We start from the raw sequence: 22,316 nt of genomic DNA, 5'->3' as shown, positions 1-22,316 counted from the left end.
TCGGGAGGTGATTTGAAACAACTTTTTCCTTAGCGAAAATGTTGTTCGAGGCTTCGTTGAGGAGATATCAACGGAAAACACTGATCAATCAGAGCGCGAGTATGTCGATGGAGCGCTCGCGGTAGCGTATAAGCGCGGCCGCTTAGCGCGTAGTCTTCGCTACCACGGCCGCTCCAACGGTATACACGCGCTCTGATTGGTCGGAGTTTTCTGTTATACTTTTGTTGCTTATACAATTTTAAAGTCGAAATTGCAAAATCAGCCCTTGGAGTCGCATCCGCCAAAGTGTAACGAATATATTAAAACCAGAATTATTAGAAAATATTGCTTCTTTGCTTCAATATCCTGGAAAAAAATCATGCTAGCCTAATCGTCCTGTCCTCGTCTCTCCTGCAATTTTTGTATCGCCCTCTCTGTCCTCATCCCAGAGTTTCCTACTTTTTCCGCAACTGTCGCTGAAGTCAACTCGGAGTTTCGAAAATGTTGTTTCAAATCACCTTCCGAACCACCTCTTTCTAGGTGTTACAAAATTTTTGGGATACTCTGTATTGACAAGGAAGATACGATTATTATATCCCAGGGTAGCTTTGCATAGTTTCCATAGATAAAGATATACAAAAATTATCTAAAATTCAATTATAAAATTCCTACGTTTGCGTCGGGGCACTGGGGACTCAAGCTACGACCCTACCGGCACCCATCAAACTATTATGCAGCGTTTTCATACGAGGCATCGTAAATTCAAACTAGACATATTTTGTCCGATATCGCAAAGAGAACCAAATGTTATGAATGCAAATATCTTGAAAGAAACGATACCGAACCGTAAGAAACAAACAATTCGATGTAAACATTTATCGCGTTCACAAAGAACGCAATTAGCCAACTTCACGGATCACGCGGCGTTCGTCTCCGGGCGCGGCCGTGATTGGTCGCCGGGCGGCGAGGGAAAGGGTGCGCGCGCAACGGTGCCAAGCCGCGTGTAGAAACAGTCGTTACGACGATGCCAACAACACTGGAAGCGGGACGAGGTGTGATTCCGTTGTAAGTGCCGTGCAACGAACAAACATTTCCTCTATAAACTCTATTATTTTGTCGCTGTCTCGAATCGAAGGAGAACATACCGCGACGTTTACGCGTATTTGTCGCAGGATACTCGCGGCACGGTACACGTGCATCGCAGAATCGCGCCGGTTGCTCGGGTTTTGGCGGTTTACCAGTTGCACGCGGCACACGGAGGGTGGCAGTCGCGAAGGAGAGAGAGAGAAGGAAGACAGAAAGGTGGTCGCGGAAACGCTGGTTTTTAAGGTGGCCGGGACGAACGGCGAGGTGAAGTGAGAGAAAAATACGTGAAATGGAATTGCACACGCCGAAGCGTGAATCGCGTCCTTTGACGGAAGCGTTGCCCTGCAGCCCGCCGATGTGCGACACCATGCTTTATCCGTGGAACTGGGGTGAAGAGGCGAGGAATGTGAACCTCAGCCCCGGTAGCTCGTGCTCGTCGCCTGAATATAGAGAGCATAACGTAGTGGCCACGCGAACGGGACCGCGATCGCGTTCGGGAGGATCGGAGCATCATCGCCGTGGACGACCTAGAGCTGACGCTCTATCGAACCTCATGATGCAAGGAAGCACCTCTCCCAGCAGTATAAAATGCACTTACTGCAACAGGGTCTTTCCACGGGAGAAAAGCCTCCAAGCACATTTGCGCACCCATACAGGTATGTTTCGCTACCAGTGACGTACGCGGACCTTGCGGGCCCTCGACCTTCGACGGCTGACACGTTAATACTTTACCGACGGCGGTTAGACGCGTAATTAAATTCAATGATATATTATAGTATTATTTTCGTAGCGTTAGTATCTTCTTTTTTAAGTATATTATTTATCGATCACGTTTGTATCGGGTTGTCCGAAAAGTCCATGTCGATTTTTGGTAGGTGGTACAGGTCTGAATATATCGAAGTGGTTGAAAACAAATAACATGCATAAATCCTTTAAAAGGTGGAAAGGTTGCGGAACAAAATGGCACCTATGTAATTCAATAAATATATATTAAAATTCAAACGTTTTTTTGAATGTTCCTTAGAAATCGGCACGAACTTTCTGGACAACCTAATAAGATACATATACCATAAGTTATAGTTATTGTACGAGGTTGATCACTTCGATTTCTTTTGGAAAAGTTCGAGCGGTTTTCGCGAGATTTGAAGTCGTAAAGTTATTGTGGATAGTCCTTGGTTCATTTCATTTCCTTCTTTGTTCTATCTATTAAAATCGTTTTTTCATTAATATTTATGTAATACTGTATCGATAGTAACAGAGACGATTGATAGGTCGGTAAAGTGTTAATAACGTAAAAATGGGACCGTATACTCCGAAAACTACGCAACCATAATAGAGAAAATATTGTCAACAAGAACGTTCTCGAAAATATCCAACTATTCGAAATTCCCTATTTTAATACGATAAAATAATTCGATAAAGTTTTACAAGATACGATACTCCAAAAATAAATTACGATCGAAAATATGCGTAATATCTACAACACGAGCTAAATAATCAATGATCGAGATAAATTGTGTTTAAATTACGCACGAAATTTAGAAACACAACGCGTCAGCCTCAGAGGTTAAACGAAGTGTTATTTCATTTCTGACGAAGGTATAAATACTCAAACTCACCCATTTATGAATGGATGTAAACGTATAACACAAAAAAAAAAACGAAAAAAATACTTTATACTCGCCGCACCTGTAGCCCATGGGTTTCATGGAACGCGATACGGTCCTGGATGCGCGACTTCGTTTGGTCACGCGTCCCGCCAATCGCCATCATGCGTACTTTAAATAGTTAAATGGCTTACCTATGAAAATAACGAATCGTGTGAATGGAAACACGCTACGCTATCGAACGTGAAACAGTAATATTGTTTGTTTGTTTGTATTATACGCGTAATTATAGAAATGAAAAATACCGAGTTGCCTCGAAATAATACTTTTAGATATCGTGCCTCGAAATGTATTCTTTGTTCGGAGTGGAACTGACAATACCAAAAATAAACAGAACTTCTTTTGTTCGAATTACCCATTTTTTAAAATTCTGATGAAAAATTTATTCCGATTATTTATTAAGCTTTAATATTATTTTGAGAACTGTCGAAAAATACAATGTTACATATCGTAACTAGACTGCGGATCTTTATGCATTTATAGGAAATTTGAATGTGCAAGAACCTACAAAATGCAAACAATATGTAAGAATGTAAAAAAGATTGAAAGCAAAGTTCACGTTATAATATTTGCAGACTGAAATAAATTCCTACGTAGGTTCAGTTTTTGTAGGCACAAAGATTTTATTTTGAATAAAGATCCACAACATTATATCATAAACAAGGCTTGCATAAAAAGTTCCTTTTTAGTTCGGTGCTGTGTTATAACGCTGTGTTTTATTCTATGCGTTCCTGATTCTCATGAAACGATAATTATCTTTCCAGGTGAACGTCCCTATCCGTGCGATTATCCAGGATGCACGAAAGCTTTTACCCAATCCGGACAATTGAAGACTCACCAACGACTGCATACGGGAGAGAAACCTTTTTTATGTACGGAACCTGGCTGTGAGATGAGATTTACACACGCGAATAGACACTGCCCCGATCATCCTTATGCCACTCTTACACGTTCCGATGACTTTGTATTGAAGCCTGTGTCGGAAAACACGGAATTACCTCACGACGTGACTAAATGGCTAGAGCGTTACAAAATGTCCAGGGAACGAGAAGATAGGACGCCCACAGGGAAAAATGAACGCAAGAAGAAAAGTTGGAAAAGTAGTTCAGAGAATCACAAAAGAGTTAAATCTAGAAAGGGTTTGATGATGGATGCGACAGGGGAACAGGAGAATTTAGATTGCAAAGGATCTAATCAGCGACTGTATTGCGAGAGTCAAGACAGCCAAGAGGAAAGCCAAGACGAAGATCCTGCAGAGACGTGCGCCGTGTTGCAAACATCCGAAGACGAGGAGATATCGACAAAGTTAGCGATTACTCCTTTGAGAAGACCATTGGATCGACTTCAGCCAAAGAAGAGATGGTTACGGGAAGCTTGTCTGGAGCAGCAGCTGGCCAAACCTTTGAATTGGGATGTGAAGCCTGCGAATCCAGCTGTGACCGCTTCGTTTAAATCTAATTGTAATCAAATGCAATGGAGCGCGCCTGTCGATAATTCGTGTTTGAACGAGTGCAAAGAAATTGAAATTGCAAAATCAGAGTTAGATTCCTCTTACGCGACCGGTCACGTATCTTGGGATGTCGATAACGAATCCTCGGAAACGTGCGCGAAGGAAGAGCAAAAGTACGTATTCGAAGTGTCGAATACATTATCGCAAACTATTTGGAACACTTCGCAGCAAACTACAAATAATTTCTTACCTAACGATAAACATTCTACCTCTAAACTCGAATCATCCGAACACCCGGCTCATGTATATTGGGACAACGATTTCATAAAAGATACTACGAATTCTTCGTTGAATCGATCGAATATAAAAATGAAGAATTTTGCTCAAAAGGATGTTAAGCAGGACGCGATCATGAGTCCTTGTATCAGCGAAAACATAACGAGACCGACTGTTTTAATGTTAGCTGGTAGTTCTAATAACAACAACAACAACAATAATAATAATAGCAAAGATACTATCACGAAAGTAGCGCCAGTAGAATTGGAAACAGGAACAAAAGTAGTAGTTATTAAACAGGAAGAGAATCTTGTAAAGTTACCGATACCTGAGGATAGTCAAAAATGGTTAGGCGCTTTAGCTTTGATGGAATTAGCTAAAAATCAAGAAGAGACAATACGAGGCTTAGGCCTCAAGCAAAACAAAGATGAATGCTCTGTGAATTCCGAGCTGAACTATACCCATTTATAGACTGTGATTAATGACTGTTCTAATTCTGATTTATGTTATTTTTGTATGGCGGGCAAGAAACAAATAAAAGTGCATTCATTGCCATATCACAATTTTCCGATATACAAACACGAAAGAAATATGTCGTTCAGAATTACATCTGTTTTTCTTGCACAATCGAGTAGCATTTTTTCACGATTTCCTTTTTGTATCTTTCTAATTATCTAACTATAATTTATTATATTCAACGTTTATTCTCGTTTTCTGCCAAACTTTTTCTGCATACTACGATCTTGTTAAAAATATTAAGATCAGTGAAAAATTTCTTTTAATTGCTATTTCTTTTTCATTAAGGAAAAAAAGTGAATTGGTATATGTACAAGAATACTTTTTATTTGTAATTAATATTCTAAGTTACATTATCGTTAACGACTGTTGGAAATTCCCACTATTTGTAACGTCGCGCAGAACAATTTTTAAACGGGGAAAATAAAGCTATATTCATATTTTTATTTTCCGTGGTTAATTCTCATTGTCGACGATAAAAATACGTATACTTTACGTAACGTATTTATTACGTATAAAAATACGTAACTCAAGGAGAAATATTCTTTGTGGACAATATATTTTTTAAAATTTATTCCAACAATGAGAACATACCACCGTATAACGCGAGTATATAACAATATTCTACATTTACTTCTAAATTTGTATAGTTTGACCAGATTATCGGTGACATTGATCAATCGTATCGAAGAATTGTATCGATTTGTAATATAAAATTCTTGATCTTTTACTTTGAAATGCGTATAGCATGAGACACGAACCAATACAAATGAATTAATTAAATTAATCGAAGAAATATTTGATTTAATGTTTCGTTTATTACGAGGAACAAAAGTTTCGAGTTTCTTTTTCATAGATAACTATCGTAGCATATAATATGAAATTATATTTCTGCAATCGAGCCTTCGATACAATTTTCTACGAGTGATTCTCCATTCGATGAAAAATGAATTACGTACTTTTCCGTTTTTAGGTGATAATGCAAAAATTTATTTATTATTATCGGCCATACTGCGTAACAGTAAACATTTGTGTGATACTTAGAATGGTAAACAAATTTACGAAGAAAAATTTCTTTTCGAAAAAGGTTAAATGAATGCTTGTAAAATATTTAATTGGAAGAAATATGGTTATTATTTATAAAGTATAATAGGTGTAGAGAAACTAATTGGTAGGATAAGATAGAAATCTACATTTGTAATACCATTAAGTAATTTTAACTCCTAATATTTTATACTCAACGTGTATATATGTGAAATATTTTAATAAATATTTTCTAAAATTCTAGGAACTTCCACGGAACATCGACTGTACGAAACCAGAAATTCTTCGAATAACAAATTATATATTTTTAAGCACGGTACGATCCATTTTGTTTATTAACAAAAACAATCATTTATTTTCACGTTTTATTATACCAAAAATATAAACTCGCAAAGATTACAGTACTTTCTTTAAATTCGCAACAATACTTATTCATTCTTTACAAAATGTATAAAATTACAACTTCTCAATTATTCATATAAATACATATAGGCAGTGTTATTATCATTACATAGGCATTATCATTTACATTCTTTAGATTTCCTAGTTCTTGTATTCTTCGTCTCCTTAGTTACAACGCTACGTGTTCTAGTAATTCGTCTCGTGTTTTTCGAATTATCTACTTGGTTACGTTCTTCGACAGTTACATTATTTTCCGTCACTTTAATAATAGGTGTAACTGTCGCATTCTGTCGAGACGTTGACTCCTTCTTATCGGAAAGATCAACGTTACTTTTTCCTTCGTTAACATCCAAGTCTTTCAACAGTGCGATCGCTTCGTCGATTTTGTTACAGTCGCTCGAATTTCGCGTTTTCCAGATTTTTCTTTGCGGCGTTATATTCAGTTTAAGATTTTCCATCCTCTCGATTAACTTTTGTACATTTTCATTTGTCGCAGGCTCGTCTATATCGTCGACTGTCTTGCATAAATGCTCGGATACATCCGGCACCAGCGGTACAATTTTATTTACAATATCCCTCATCGAAACGCATGAATTTTTCTCTTCCGTTTTAGCGGCGACCTCCGAATAATCTTCGTCCAGGATTTTCCTCCTTGTCAATTTCCCGTGTATCCTCGTCCTCTTGTGTCCCGAAGATAGCGAAGAATCATTGTCCTCGTCGTCGCTGAAGTTCATGCTAACTTTGGTTAGGTTCAGAAGAGGAGGCGTTCGAACCCGTCGAATATTGATAGGTTTCTTCTTTCGAGCGTTGGTAACGACTGGCGTGATGCAAATACTTTCTTCGGCTTTCGGTGTTTGTAGATATTTAGATATGTCGATGTCAGACGCGTCAGGAACTGTGAATGCTACAATAAAAAAATTTCATTTGAAATGTTTCGTAAACGAGACACGTAAGAGAAATTATTATAAATATTACGGGACGCTTACTCGAATAGTCGATACTGTTACACATTTTTTGGAAACGTTCGTCGAGCAGTAGTTCCTGGACCGACATGTAAATGGGATGTCCTTTCAATTTATACATGTCGCATATCCGCATCGCCAAGCGAGCGATATTTGTTACTTCGTCTCGCATCCTGTTCGAGTAGCTTCTCAGAAGGTACGAAAAGTTGATCAACAAGAGCACGTAATCCGTGCTGTAGAAACGGTCCTGCCAAGAAATGTATTCGCGCTCGTCTTCGAACGCGAATCTCTCCGAGTTCATCGAGTCTTTTATTTTAAACGCGCCGTGGAAATGCTGCAACGACGCTCCATAATTCTGTTGCAACGCGTACAATTGGGCCCTGATATGCGTGCTCGCGAATACCAAATAGCGATAGGAGACATTGGTACACGCGTAACAATTGCAACTTTCATGGCACAAAAATTCAGGAAGATCAAACACTTTGTTCCTGAGAATCGGCGAGGCGTCGTTCTGCGGAATGTCTCTGATAGGGTCCACGATTCTAATCGGCGTCTGCGACGCGTTCTCCAAGATCGTTTTTATCAGTTTACTCTTCATCGACGCTTCGACCATTTCGATATTTAAAATATGCTCCAATCCTTGCAGCTTCACCTCGCAGTCGTTTAATTGCGAACGCGACAAGTCGATGTAGCAAAGCGACTTTAAAATCTCTGCGACCCTTATGGTCGCTCCTATTGCTTGCGCTGTTCGTAATCGTCGCACCAGGTGACTGCCGATTTCTCGAAAAGACAGCGAACTATTTATTCGCAGAGATAGATTTACTGTCGCGGACAACAGGATGTCCAGGCCAAACAAATGTTTGTCTTGAGGTTTCCCTACGGAACAATTTTAATACAACTGAATAAGTTTCTGGATGTCCCGTTGCAATCTTTTATTTTCAAATGTTATTTCTAGGGTGTGGAGAAATTCAAATGGGATGGTATAATTAGAGATCACGGTTTTGAACGGGTATTAAAATACACGGGTACACGGAACACCTGTATTTTTAATACATGGGTACCCGAGGGTCGAAATACGCTGACAACCGAATATCTAAATACACGGATATCCAGGTACGTACACGTGCATCGAAATACACGAGTACGCGTACATCGAATTATCTATTGTTACCCGTGGCTTGAATATTTATTAGGTTGTCCCAAAAGTTTCTTTCGTCTTATTAATAAGTAATACATGCACAATAGTCTATGTTTTATGTTACATTACTGAATTGTGCACGATTCATTTTGCTCCATTACTGTCACAACACGAATATCTATGAAATTAGATTGTCTATTTACATGAACACGACCACATAAAATAATCGAGTGCAACTCGCGAAAGAAACTTTCGGGACAACCTAATATTTTAACTAGTAAATAAAGTTTTACAAGTTACATTAAAATATTTATTCTGTTATATTTATTCTTCTTATGTTTATATATATTTTATTAATTTATTTTACTGCATATCAATTTTTTCAAACTTAATAAGGATCATTACTTTAGAATAATAGCTTTTTTACATAAAAGTTTGCATATAAAAATAATTGGATATTGTACCCGTGTATTTCGATGTATGCGTACCCGTGTATTTCGATGCACGTATACGTACCTGGATATCCGTGTAATTAAATATCCGGGTGTCAGCGTATTTCGATACCCGGGTACCCGTGTATTAAAAATACACGGATTAAAACACGGGCCCATTAATTACCCGTGTTCCCGGATATTTCGATACACGTGAAGTAGGGATCTCTGGTATAAATGGAAATATTCCAGCTTAGTTACATTTCCTCAATGATAGTTCCTCGCTCAAAGTGATCATAGTGTACAAACTCTCAACGATGTATCGACTGTATTCCTCGTACGTTACGTCTTCCTTGTACAGATAACAATTGCATAAGATCCTATCTAAGCTGTATAAATATACAGCTATATTCGAGCCGAAAGATATTCCTTTCAGCTTCTTGGATTCATCGAGTAAGTTTCTGGCTTTGTCGTGCTGAAGATAAATAAATGAATATATAATACCCAATTAAGATCAACGTATAAAATGTTGGCTATACCAAATTACGATAAACTTACGATACCACATTCAAAGTAAAAATCTGACAAACTTATCCAAAAAACCGCGATCGCATAAACGATGTTCTTATCGTTCGTATCTTTAAGTTTGACAGCAAGCTCTTTGGCAGTGGTAATCCACTTGCGATCGATTTCTCTCGACGAGATACTACGACCTGTAACTGAAACAAAAATATTTTCATTATTACGATATAAATTTCGTTCGTGTTCGGTACACCGTATTCAAATATTCTTACTATAAATGATAGCGGAATTATCTTGCAATGCGAATGCTAATTTGTACGCAAGTTTCCATATGTTTATCTCGCATTCCTCGTAACGATACAAACGAGCGTATTCGCCAGCTATTATCAAGGTGTGAAGCGTTATTCTTGGCTCGTCGCTTTTAACAATTTCGTCCTTTCAATAGTAAAAGTTCATTCGTATTACTTAATAATAGAAACATAATTTACTATTAGGTTGTCCAGAAAGTTCGTGCCAATTTTTAAGAAAACTTCAATGGCACATTTGAATTGTAATATATATTTATTGAATTACATAGGTACACCATTTTCTTCCACAACCTTTCCACCTTTTAAGGGATGTTTAAGGGATATATATCTTATTTGTTTTCAGCCATTTCGACATATTCAGATCTGCACCGCCTATCAAAAATTGACCTTCCGGACAACCCAATATATTTTGCTGTGTTACACTTACAACGTTTTGTTTCAAGCACTTGGTCCATTTCTTTAAAGGTACTTCCAAGTACGACCGAATCCTAGAATCTTCCTTGATATTTACCATGCTATAAGCAGGTACCACGTCTCCAGACATGTTTTCTCCAATTTCCGACAATTTTTGCGCGTACAACGCGAACTTTGTATTCTCCATCTCTGTTTTGGTCTTCCTATTCGTAACGCGTAATTGTTTTACAAAAACATGAAACTCTAAATTGGCTTGCAAGCACATAACAGTACTGTACGTTTTCGATTTTTTCAGCATGGACAGAGCACGTTGAACGCAATCTAGATTTTCGTTGTCGAAATCAAAGTTCAGCAAATGATACGCTAACATTTGTACAGCGCGAGCGTATTGCATCGGATTTACTTTTAATAATGTCATCTCGTCGAGAACTTTGCGAATAGCTACCGAAAGATTCACCTTTGCTTCTTGCAAACCTTTCGCTTCTCTTAAACACATTGCGACGAGATCGTATTGGGAAAAGTCGATTGATAGTCCTAGCTCCTTTATTCTCGCTTCGTCCGCCTTCAAGCAAGCCAACATGGTCGTTTCCATTATCTCTTTGGAAGTTACGGACTTATGTTTGATGTATGCCCACATTTGAAATGCTTTCGTATCTGGATCGTTGTAACTCAACAAAGCATTTAACGCGGCAGCAGTCATAGCTTCTCTGTACATACCGCGATTGTAATGAAGACAGCACAGTCTATGCAATGTTGCGGACAAAGGGTTTTGAAGTTTGATGTATCGAGACTTCTGTTGAACACCTTCGAATTCTAGGATGGCGGTCAGTAACAGAGAGATTAAAGACACGCTTTCTTCGTAAATGCGTTCGGACATAATAATCAAATTGTAAATTAAAGAGCCACAGTTGGACCACAGGTACGTCCAACTCTTGCACTTGGATTTTTTCATTTCGTGAATATATCCTATGTTCTGCTCCAAAAATTTTCTTGCAAGCTTGCAAATATCTCTCGACAAATCATTCTCAGAAAGCTTAATGATCACCATGATACATCTGGTTTTTATTACTATCGCGTTGTATATATCTCGTTTCACCATACAATCTTTATCTAAGCAAGATTTACATTTATTCGGTGTTTGTTCTATAAAGCACAGGGTCATGTGTGCAACTAAATTCATTACTTCCAGTAATATACCATTTTCAAGGAAAGCCTTTTTTCCATTCTTTATACACGCCTCCCAATACAAAAGCAATGGATCTAAAATTTGAACGATACTAAACGTCATCCATTTAATGGATCCTGTATATCCGTATTGTTTTGAAAGTTTCGTATAATTATCGCATAGATCTCGAATACTTTCTGCGTCGCTGTTGACTAAATGTTCAACTGGTTTCAGAAATATTAGATAGAAGCATTGAAATTGCTGGAAACATTGATAACATTCCTCGTTTTTCGTTAGAATTGTTTTAAAGTAATCGCTTATGGTATTCAAAGGTATAAGCGTTGAACTGAATATCCCAGATTCGAGGCACTTTTCATTTATATTTTCGCACACAATTCTGCTTACTATATGGAACATGTGTTGAGATAGACCATTCTTCTCGTCTTCGATTAAGGAAATTGATGTTTGATTTAAATATTCGCTTATAAATCTATAGAAATCTGTAAAGTATATGTTCGGTTCTTTGCTTGTCGATGCAATTTTATCTAAATATGAACTTATCTTCGTAAGCAACTGCTTTGTATAATTTTTATGCGATACTTGTATTATATCTAATTCGTGATTTATAACAACCCTTAAATTGTAATAATGTTTCAAATTCGATGGATCATTTTGTAGAGTAAGGAACGCGTTATTGACAGCCATATACCATAAATAAGCTATTTTTACTAGTATATTGCTCACATTTTCATTGGAATGACATAGCGCTTCCGTCTTTAAACAAGAACACACATCGAATGCCTCTTTATACATACATAATGTTAACAAACAACGAACTATGTGAAACAAGCTACAGACAAACTTATTGCTATCCGGTATTTCAATTAAAGTTGAGCACAATAAACGCGTCAACTTGTGAATCTTATCTCCTATAGTACAATTCTCTTTGCTACATTTGTCTGCGGTGTGCGACAAATGTAACAACAATTTAAAAATTTGTTTGTTTGTTGTTTCAGTTAGTCTCAGGGGAACGTGTACCTGCAAGAAGTTAGATTTCTTTTTACTCGAAGTAGTATTCATTTGCTTCGAGAAATTTCAAGCAAATGAAAATACTTTCAAATTACATTTTATATTTGAATAAACAACGAAAATAAAGTTTCGTTAAAAAAATTTTACTAACCTGAATATCTTCTATTACCGGGTTCAAATCTTTCGTTTGAATCAATTCAATCCATTTTTTTATTTTCTCGTCTAAATTGGACATCTTTCGAATCGAATATTAGATCTGATTAGATCTTCTAACGGATCATAACGGATTGTGCACGCTTCGTAACATTCGTGAAGGTTATAGATCATTTCACATTTCCGCGGCGTAAACAATGCATGAACGATGCAACTTATAGTGGGCGAAACTCGTAGAAAGATTCGAAACGTTTTCCTTGTTGTTAGTTTTCAATCAAAATCAATATTTGCATTTAGACAAATAGGATTTAGGAAACATACAATATATCCGTATAAGGATAATAAATATAATAATTGTTAGTATTTGAATATGGAGAGTGTCTCAGAGAGAATTTTAGATAAATATAAATTCCACAATTATTATTCCTTACTAAAAAATTGCTCGATATAGGAAAATATCGCAGTGCGATATTGAAATGTTTACAACATTTTGTTAAAACGATTGTAATAATCGCATCTCAAGTTGAATTTAGTTTTTCCTCCAGCGTCGCGTTAACGATATCAAAAATGCCGCGTCGAAAGCGTAACCATGTTTGGAAACGGTGCATAGGGCCGACACTAGGTTACTTGGAGCCCCGACGCAGCTTTCAATTTAAGCGCCCGTTTCTAAGACGTATTAAAAACCCAAGATAAATGGAATCGAAGATTTCAAACTTAAATACGTATCGAATACGTATCGAATAGAATATTATAACATTTTGAATTTCTTTGAATCGTATCGAATTGATTATAACATTTATTTACATAACGATATTATTACCTAAACTACTATACGCTATATGTGCTTTTCTTGATTCGTAACTTTCAGCCCTGATAGTAGAGGTTCTACATTTACAGTCAGTAATGAGTAATAAAATAAAATACATCATGAACTACAATTGGAAAAATTCGAAAAGAAAACTTACACGCTTTCGACTAATTGGAAAAAGTGAAATAAATAAGAAAGTAAGAAGATGATTGTAGATGTCGGGAGCCCGAACTTAGGGCTTCTCGCGGATAAATTCGCCCCTGTTTCCAAAAAGAAAAAGAAAAAAAGGTAACGAAAGATCGAAAAAATGAAGCCGGGGCACCGGTGCGCCGCGCTCCGTCCCTGCCCTCGCTTATTCCAAATTTAATTTCACAGAGTTTTGATTCTGTGTAAAATAAATGCGCGGCCCCCCGTCCTAGGGAGATATCGCCCGGTGGAATATATAAGTCCGTGTTTGACCAAGGGAACGGACAAAGGTATGCGTACGGTAACGCGGGGGATACACGGCGATAAAAGGTGCGAAAGAATGGTGAAAATACGAGCAAAGAAAGACCAAAAATAGTAACCCTGCGGGCGATCGAGTGTAAGGGAACGAGTCAAGTACGCCTGGGTGCGCTCTTCTTTTCCGTCTTTCTCCCGTTCGCTGACGGTCGCATGAACGCTTCCTTGTCGTCCCGAGGCGCGTTAAAACGATGTCTAACTTTCGACGGGCGGTTGGCAGCCGTGCGTAAAAGAAATAAATAATCAAAGCGACCATGAAGTGACAAATAAAGTTTCAGGAGAACAATGCTCGCGAATGGCAAGGAAATTTGAGTGCAGCGTGCGTCGGGACCCCCGTGTTCTATGTTTTGGATGTTAACGCGGTTAGAACGTGGTGTTCCGTGGGACATTAGAGCCGGAGGCGCGACTATGTGCTCGCCGCGGAGACGGGGCTGACATTTCGTATATTTTTCCATCGGTTCCCGATACCTTCGTGGTGTTGGTCTCTGTTACCGTGTTCCTGTATCGCCCGCTGACAACCGCGATTCCTCCATGCGTGGGAATCCGTTCGTTGGGCCGCGATTAAATGACTGAAAACGTGCGAGACCGACGGGTCGCCAGAACGTTTACCATCGGGGAAATAACAGAACCGCGGGACATGCCTTCCACGAGAACGGGATCGCGCGACGTTCTCTAAGGGCACGTTCGGCCACCGGCAGGACGATAAGTTTCACTCGTTGTTAACCTCAACGATTCTCTATGCATCGTTGCTCTGAGCATAGTGGCCATGCGTCTGATTCTCGTCCACACGACCAAGGTCTGACAGGATAATCCTCCTTCGAATCGAAGCTTCAAACATGAAAACAGAAAAGAAGCCCAGCGAACCGAGTTGCGTGCCTACCACTGTTGTCAAAGAAGAGCCCGATACGGATCCGGTGAAGATCAAGGAGGAAGGTACCGGAAGTAACAATGATGATACCACTGGTGAGGATACAACCGAGTGCACCAGGGATCCCTGCCTGGATCCTTCCAATGGAGACGGTACGCTGCCAGGGGAAAATCAAAACAGTAACGCGAACCAACCGATTCTGAACTCTGTGAAGCAAGAAGGAGATCATAACAATCCCGCGGACGATTTACCTGGTATGGATAGGTTCCTTTTACGGGGCAAGTTAAATTGGATTATTATCAAATCGTAACATTTATTCCCTCTAGTAAATAACGAGCAGAGTATAAAGTTAATTAGTGAACTTTCTTAAATTAAAAGTAACAATCTTCCTTTTTTCCCTTTAAAGGAAACATTTCCTTTTCTTTCTTTTTTATTTTTAGCTAATGCGATTTGAAAACTTGCTAACAATTAGTACCTTTAATTCAAGGAACTTTCCTTGTTGATTTTATACTCTTAAGGTGAAAGATTAGAGGACGAAAGACAGTACAGTTACGTTCGATTACTTTGGTTCTAATAATTCCAACATAATCGCTTACATAGTTTCTTTTATTCTAGATTGTAGTGGCAACGTAATAACCGCGGATGGAATTCAGCCATTAGTTAGTAATGTTCTCGGCAAACAAATGGGAACTAGTACAGGAAGCGGCGAAGCTCAATATATGCAACAACAGAGTCAGATTTTTGTATTTTCTACGACGTTAGCAAACAAAGGCGCGGATGCAGTGTTGCAAGGGCAATACCCGTCGATTATTGCTTATCATTGCGCGCAACCGGGCACTAAGAAATATTTAGAGGTACGTATATTCCCCAACTATCGTTTAAATAAACACGACGTTGGTCGAATACGCATTTGTAATAATATTTATTATAATATTTACGACGCTATCGTTCTAGAAACATCCGAATAAAGTGAACCAGTTTCGTCAAAATCCCGCGCAATGGTTGAATAATCTCGCGATGATGAAACAGAAAGGTCATCAAGGAGGCGCGAATAACACCTTTCCGACCGAACAACCACCCGATCTACCAGCTTTGGACCCCAACGCTCCTCCATTCTGGAACGAACAACCCAATTTGAGGAATATAAACGGCGGTAACTCTCTCGGTAACTCCGAACCGTCGCTAGACGATGCAAATATAGACGTGCCTTGCCTTGTACCGAGCTCACCTGGTAATCCAGGTAATATTCGTATTCGCGTATTATATTAGGTTGTTCCAAAACTTTCTTTCGTAATTTGCACTCAATTATTTTGTGTGACAGTGTTTATAGAAATAGACAATCTAATTTCTTAGATGTTGACGTTGTAACAGTAATGGAGCAAAATGAATCGTACGCAATTCAATAATGTAACATTAGACATCAAATATTGTGTATGTATTACTTATTAATAAAACGAATGAAACTTTTGGGACAACCTAATACTTGCGCAGTTAATTTGCTTTAAAGCACTTTTCTTTTTATATATATTGGGCTATCTGGAAAGTCCATGCCGATTTTTAGTAGGCGGTACAGGTCTTAATATGTCAGAATAGCTGAAAACAAATAACATGTGTACACTCCTTAAAAGGTGCAAAGGTTGTGGAACAAAATGGTACATATATAATTCAATAAATATGCATCAATATTCAAATATGTCTTTGAATTTTTCTTAAAAGTAGGCATGAACTTTCCGGACAACCCAATACTATACTTACTGTATATATTTTTATGTATATTCTTTATTACAGCAAATCCACAGCCTCCTAGTAGTACCGCGATGGGTCACAGTCCCAATTTATTAGGAGGCACCACCAGCCCAGGTCCAGGCAGTTTGCAACCGTCGCTGCAAGGCGTCAAAGTCCCCGACGAAAATCTAACCCCGCAACAAAGACAACATAGAGAAGTTCAATTAGCGACCATAAGGAAAATGCAAATGATGTTGTTTCCTGAACACAAAGAAGAACCTACCAACCCGTTGGACGCGACGCAAGGGACAGCGGTGTCCTCCTGTCCTCCGACAAACGTTCCTTCGGTTGTACCAACTCAGTGCCCTCCGACCATGGATTGGCATAAATTACAGCATCAATTTTTAGATGGAAAGAACAAGGTAGAATAATATGGTGAAATATAACGCTTTGAATCACCGATTTCTGAACTTTACGAACAACGTATTGTCTACGTTTGTTTACAGTCGTAACGTTAATCAAACTTTTGCGTAGAATAATATGGCGAAATGTAATGCTTTAAATCACCGATTTCTAAACTTTACAAACAACGTATTATCTACGTTTGTCTACAGTCGTAACGTTAATCAAACTTTTACAGGCCAGCGTAGGAAGTCCCGGTGCCGGCGTTCCGTTACGCGGCGCCGGTATGGTCGGAGTTCCGCGTAGTCAAGGACCACCACCGCCGTATCATCAAACGACCCGATCCGCGAGCGTGCCAATCGCGATACAAAGTCCGAATCCATCCTCGCCTAACAACCCGACTAGCAATTTGTCGTTACCGTCGCCTCGCGCGAGTTCGGCGCTGAACTCGCCCGCGGACTGCAACAGACAATTTCAACTCAGCAATCAGAGATCGAGTCATCTACCAGGACAGAGTCCGACCAGTCAAGATTCCCCGAATCCAACGGTCGGAAACGCGTCGGCCGTGTCTACGACGAGACTGAACCACAGCAACCCCGGCACGCCGGTCTCTCACTCGCACATCTCGACGCTCAGTCCCAGCGGACCGGCTACTCAAAAGGATTCTTCTTTGGACTACCCTCCCAGTCAACCACCGAACGGTAAGTCGCGAGATACGGCGATCGTTCGCACGATACATTTGGTTCGAGCACGAGTTCGAGCACGAGTTTGTTCAGAGGAACGTCGTGGGTTAATTGGAACCTGAAGAGAAACGTGTTTTGTAATTGAATGGTTCTCTATTATAGATGAATATTTATTTTCCATATCCTTATTTTTATACAGACTAAAAGTATTAGAACTAATAACTAAGAAGTAAGAGCTAAGATACTAAAACTTCTTGAACGAACTCGTTGTTCTACCTGGATTACTTAATAAGAGCTGTTTCGTACATTGAATAATAAATTTGCGTCAAGTTGCGCTCGAAGGATCTCTATACCGAGTAACAATGGTTATCGCACTACTGTATAGTATATTTTAAAAGTTCACTGCTTAAATGTTGCGCGGTGAATTGATCGTGTTATATGTTACAACATAGTGGATGGTATGTTTTGCCGCACGCTGCAATCCTTAGCCCAGCAAAAGCAACAGCATACCGGAGCTGTGAACGCGGCAGGCGTGAAAGAAGCGAACCTGATGCCGGTGCCGAGTCCTCAACAGATCCAGTATCTCAACACGTTCGAAGGCCAGGAATTGACTATACAAAAGCAGCCCAATACGAGTCTAAAGGATGGCAACTTGTCCACGTGAGTAATCTAATAAGCTAATTTTTGTTTGGTAATTACCTAGTTACCTAATTACCACGTTGGTGTTTACTTGTACGTTTAGGAACGCTGGCAGCAACACGGAGATACCCAACAGAATTCTGCCAGGAAGCTTGGACAGCAGCAATCAGTTTCCAGCTAGGTCGGAGGGTGCGAGTCCGGTTCAGATGGACAGCATGAACCGTGGCTTTACAGGTTCGTTGCACAGTCCGCATACTCCTCACACGCCGCACACGCCCGGCAATGGAGCTCCGCACACTCCGGTGGATTCCGGTAAACCTGGGAATAAATCAAGTGCGAGTGCGCAAAGTAGTCCCGCGTCGCATAGTACGAACATGCCAGATAGTATGGGTCCTCCGAGAACAGTGCCAGCGTCACCTACTATGAAACCTGATACGTCTCCGCCGTCGATAAAGGAAAGTCAACAGCAGCAAACTCAATCTCAACAGCAACAGCAGCAGCAACAGCAGCAGCAGCAGCAACAACAACAGCAGCAGCAGCAGCAACAGCAACAGCAGCAGCAACAACAACAGCAGCAGCAGCAGCAACAGCAACAACAACAGTCATCCGTAGTGAATCCAAATAATTCCGGAAACCCAACGGTAGTACCTTCGTTAGGTCCAGGCGCCTCCTTCCCCTGCGGTAGGCCATCCATAAACGTGAGTCAACCTTCAGACAATGTGCCTCTTAATCCCAACAATATCGGAGGGCGACTCGGCAGTTTGACCGCCATGAGTACAAATCACTTTGATCCCATAACTTCCTTGGCTCAGATGAGCCAGCAGCTGACCAACACGGCGGCCAGCAATTCGTTGGGCAACGAGGGACCCATCCACACTGGGAACACCGGGATGATGCAATTCGGCAACCCCCACGGGATGCACATGATGCAAATGAGCGCCGAGATGAACGGAAGCTGTCACATGGGCGGTCCGAGCAGCGAGCCGGGCGAAGTGGGAGGGATGTGCATGGGCCTAGCGGGACCACCGACCAGCTACAGTCCCACGACGTCTCACACGGGGAGCCCCGGCGTGCCTAGTAAAATGGGGCATCCAATTATGGGCCACGGTATGATGACCGGCCATTCGGGTAACGCCGGCGGTGCGTACCCGGGTGGCGATCCTCACGCGCCACCGCCGAGATTAATGACGGGACATCTAACCGGTCCCAGCCCGTACAACGGGGCGAACGTTCAAGTGAAACCCAGCGCTCCGAACACGATACAATACTTGCCAGCGAGGCCGAACGTCGGGCACACGCCCAGAGGGCCGCCCAGCCTGGACTTCCTTCAACGATTCACGAATCCCTTGTCTAATTTAGAGTCGAAGATGGCCACACCCTCTGTAAATCTTCAGTACTTCCCGAACGGTTGCGTACCAAATAGCATGGGCCCTCACGGCGGCATGCCGTCGAACATGAGCGGCGGGCTACCCGGGATGGGCGGCTCGCCGAGGATGGACGGGCAATCGATGAACCCGTCGGTCGGCGTGCATCCGTCTATGAGACCGGTAGGCAACATGAGACCGCAGCCTAATTTGATGCGAATGCAGCACATGGTTGGCGGCGGCGTCTTTCCAGGCAGCTCGATGGATCCAGATAAAGTCTTCCCGCCCGACATGGTGTCGCAGGTGCCCAACCAACCCAACCCCGGCATGTACGTGTCCGGCAGCAAAGGGAGCCCGATGGGCCTTGGTCCCCCTCCCGAGGCGACTCAACCGCTACCGCCGAGCATGGGTGGTGCTACTAGTAATTTCAAAAACAGCCCGTTCGTCGGTAGCGGGCCAAGCATGTCGGACCCGAACTACGCTCAACAATTCCACAACTTCCAGCAACAACTGTACGCCACCGGGACGAGGGGCAGCGGGCCGCCGCATCCTAATTTACATCCGCCGCCGAACTCGCATTCGCATCAGCAGTTCTTCATGCCCAAATAAAAACACGTTTGCTCGATCCAGGGAAGAGATAGATAACGATATATCGTAACGGCGATGATTACGATCGTGGTGGCCTTTCGCGGTGTCCTTTCGACGATTGCGTTCGTACCCGGGGACCGGAGCTTGATCCGATTCACCAAGTATCCCGGGAATATTTCTGGAGAGTGTACACTTTATTATTAAATTAAGCGATCTTGTAAAGGACAGAGAGTATGTCGAATTTGTTAAGGTTCTAATGTTGATGTGATGATAATTATCAAGAATAATTATACCGTAACCGTTTTACCGTAATGGTTGCAGCAACTGGCGTGTAACGAGACGCTTTTCTCGTTCAATTCTTTATTTACGGTGTTGTTTACGTACGTGTTACAACCGATAAGCGTCTTTGGTTCGTTTAATCGACGTTCACGGGGCCCGCGGCTCGAACGATTTATCCTGCGATAAGTTAAACTATTTTACAAACGTATCAGCGATCATTGTTGAGCGTAACAGGTCGTCGGATTACATTTATCGTTGGCTCTTTGCGGCACGAGAACTCGAGGAGCGATCCTCTAGGATCCGGAAGATCCGGACGACCTAGAGGATCGCTAGACTCGAGCAAGCAATTTTCATACTAGCTGGTTCCGAGTCGAGCAAAATTTTCCTCGGAATATCAAATGACGAATAAAAACAACGTATAGCAATTTAATCGCGACGTTTATTCAGAATAGTTAAATGTTTTATTTGTTCATTGTGAAATATTTTATTGTGTAATTAAAATTCGAATTTTTATTCAACGAGGAATGAATAAACAGTTGTGTGTGTATTTTATTCGTTATTTGAGCTTTTGATCTAGACGAGAATTTTGCTCGTTTCGAATGTAATAAATTGTTAAAGTGGTCACCGATGATGATCATCGAACGGACATTTTTCAGGTGACCTTCGCTTCTGTTGCAAAGAGTTCATCGACCATTGAATTATCCTTTATCAACGACGAGTTGAAAACATTTAAAAGTCGAAACTGTTTACGAATACATTATTTCTGTACATTTACAGTCAGTGTATTAAATATTCGTACAGGAACCATTTATTCGAAATGGGACGCTGTACGAATACTTTTTACGAATACTTTTTACAAATACTTTTTTTAAGTAAGAAATTTAACAAATATTTTATAACGAATACACGTCCAGAGGGATCTGGTACATTTTCGCGCGGATAACGAATAACGAATAAATCTTTATCTGGATAAAAGTTTATTCGACGACGTGTCGCTGATCGTTATTCGAACGAATGCTGTGCGATGGGAGTATTTTGTACTGTAAACACGATAGAATGTGTTTTACTTGGCTGACCCAGCGAACATTCTTCTTGCTTTCGCTGACAATTTTTTTTTAAAGTTCTGAAGAAATTGTAAAATGTATAGTGCGAAATACATGTACAAATACGTAATAATTTTAGGTTACGAAAGTCAGGTGCGAAAGGGTTGAACGCAATTGAATTTAAAATCTGTAAAAAGTGAACTTGGCATTTCAAAGCCAGCACTGTTTAGGCAAAAGTTCACTGAATTATCGTGTTTCCAATACGAGATGATCTATAATTCTCTGCTCGCTTAAAAAATTCATTCGACTATCGGTGGGATCGACTAACAAAATTTCTACCTAACTTGCAACATAATTATTTCGTCAGATTTCGAGAATAAATCTTCGTAGATGTCGTCGTTAAATACGTAATTACATTTTGTATTAATGTAAGGTAGACATGTGTTTGCTCTCAACTCGACAACACTCTGGAATAATCGTTGATCGTTGTTACGAATCGAAATTTGTACGAGTCTGCACGATAAATCGTTACGGTCCGTGGCTCCCTTTTTAACAACGTCCCCGCGCCCGTTGGATCTGTTCCGAATCGATTTCTTTTTCGTATCAGAATTCTCTCCAAGTAAATTCGAGACTTTTACGAAACGAGGGGGGGGAGAAAAAAAACCGAAAAAAATCGTGTAAATACCGATGTAAAATCTGACCCTTTTTTTGTTTGTTTTCGATAGCGATCGTTATTTCGTCGATCGGAATTAACGGTAGCGAAACCGAAACGAAGGAATAGAAAACGCACGAATACAACCGTTGCCGAGAGACTCGTGGATGATTTAAAAAAAAAAAAGAGAGAAAAAAAAGAAACCGATTAAAGAAGAAGAAA

The 22,316-nt window shown here is 40.4% G+C and overlaps 3 protein-coding genes across 7 annotated transcripts; 2 read left to right on the top strand and 1 right to left on the bottom strand.

Moving 5' to 3' along the window:
- The first annotated feature begins 922 nt into the window (after positions 1–922).
- LOC128889354 (uncharacterized) lies at positions 923–5,085 on the top strand. Of its 3 annotated transcripts, XM_054146924.1 has the most exons (3): positions 923–1,044; positions 1,152–1,721; positions 3,497–5,085. In XM_054146924.1, the coding sequence occupies exons 2-3, from the start codon at positions 1,355–1,357 to the stop codon at positions 4,927–4,929; spliced, it is 1,800 nt and encodes a 599-aa protein (XP_054002899.1). In that variant the 5' UTR covers positions 923–1,044; positions 1,152–1,354; the 3' UTR covers positions 4,930–5,085. The 3 variants fall into 3 exon arrangements, with proteins under 3 accessions (XP_054002899.1, XP_054002889.1, XP_054002908.1); XM_054146914.1 differs by having other exon boundaries at positions 982–1,721; XM_054146933.1 differs by lacking the exons at positions 923–1,044; positions 1,152–1,721 and adding an exon at positions 3,041–3,256.
- Positions 5,086–5,506: 421 nt separating this feature from the next.
- On the bottom strand, positions 5,507–12,724 carry LOC128889288 (uncharacterized). Of its 2 annotated transcripts, none has more exons than XM_054146790.1 (7): positions 12,541–12,724; positions 10,209–12,398; positions 9,746–9,908; positions 9,510–9,670; positions 9,213–9,426; positions 7,407–8,258; positions 5,507–7,324 (listed from the first exon to the last, which is right to left on the bottom strand). In XM_054146790.1, exons 1-7 carry the CDS (start codon positions 12,622–12,624, stop codon positions 6,540–6,542), a joined length of 4,449 nt encoding a protein of 1,482 aa, XP_054002765.1. In that variant the 5' UTR covers positions 12,625–12,724; the 3' UTR covers positions 5,507–6,539. The 2 variants fall into 2 exon arrangements, with proteins under 2 accessions (XP_054002765.1, XP_054002774.1); XM_054146799.1 differs by lacking the exon at positions 12,541–12,724 and having other exon boundaries at positions 10,209–11,860; positions 12,105–12,236.
- A 741-nt stretch (positions 12,725–13,465) lies between these two features.
- Positions 13,466–22,088, top strand: LOC128889295 (protein BCL9 homolog). Of its 2 annotated transcripts, none has more exons than XM_054146819.1 (7): positions 13,466–14,973; positions 15,335–15,573; positions 15,674–15,959; positions 16,508–16,866; positions 17,085–17,547; positions 18,018–18,189; positions 18,272–22,088. In XM_054146819.1, exons 1-7 carry the CDS (start codon positions 14,688–14,690, stop codon positions 20,139–20,141), a joined length of 3,675 nt encoding a protein of 1,224 aa, XP_054002794.1. In that variant the 5' UTR covers positions 13,466–14,687; the 3' UTR covers positions 20,142–22,088. The 2 variants fall into 2 exon arrangements, with proteins under 2 accessions (XP_054002794.1, XP_054002786.1); XM_054146811.1 differs by having other exon boundaries at positions 17,982–18,189.
- The last annotated feature ends 228 nt before the right edge of the window (positions 22,089–22,316 follow it).

The sequence above is a fragment of the Hylaeus anthracinus genome, unplaced genomic scaffold, assembly GCF_026225885.1.
Source record: "Hylaeus anthracinus isolate JK02 unplaced genomic scaffold, UHH_iyHylAnth1.0_haploid 0, whole genome shotgun sequence".
In the NCBI taxonomy this organism is placed as follows: Eukaryota; Metazoa; Arthropoda; class Insecta; order Hymenoptera; family Colletidae; genus Hylaeus; species Hylaeus anthracinus.
The sequence above is the reverse complement of the archived record's forward strand: the minus strand, read 5'-3'. Positions and strand labels throughout refer to the sequence as shown.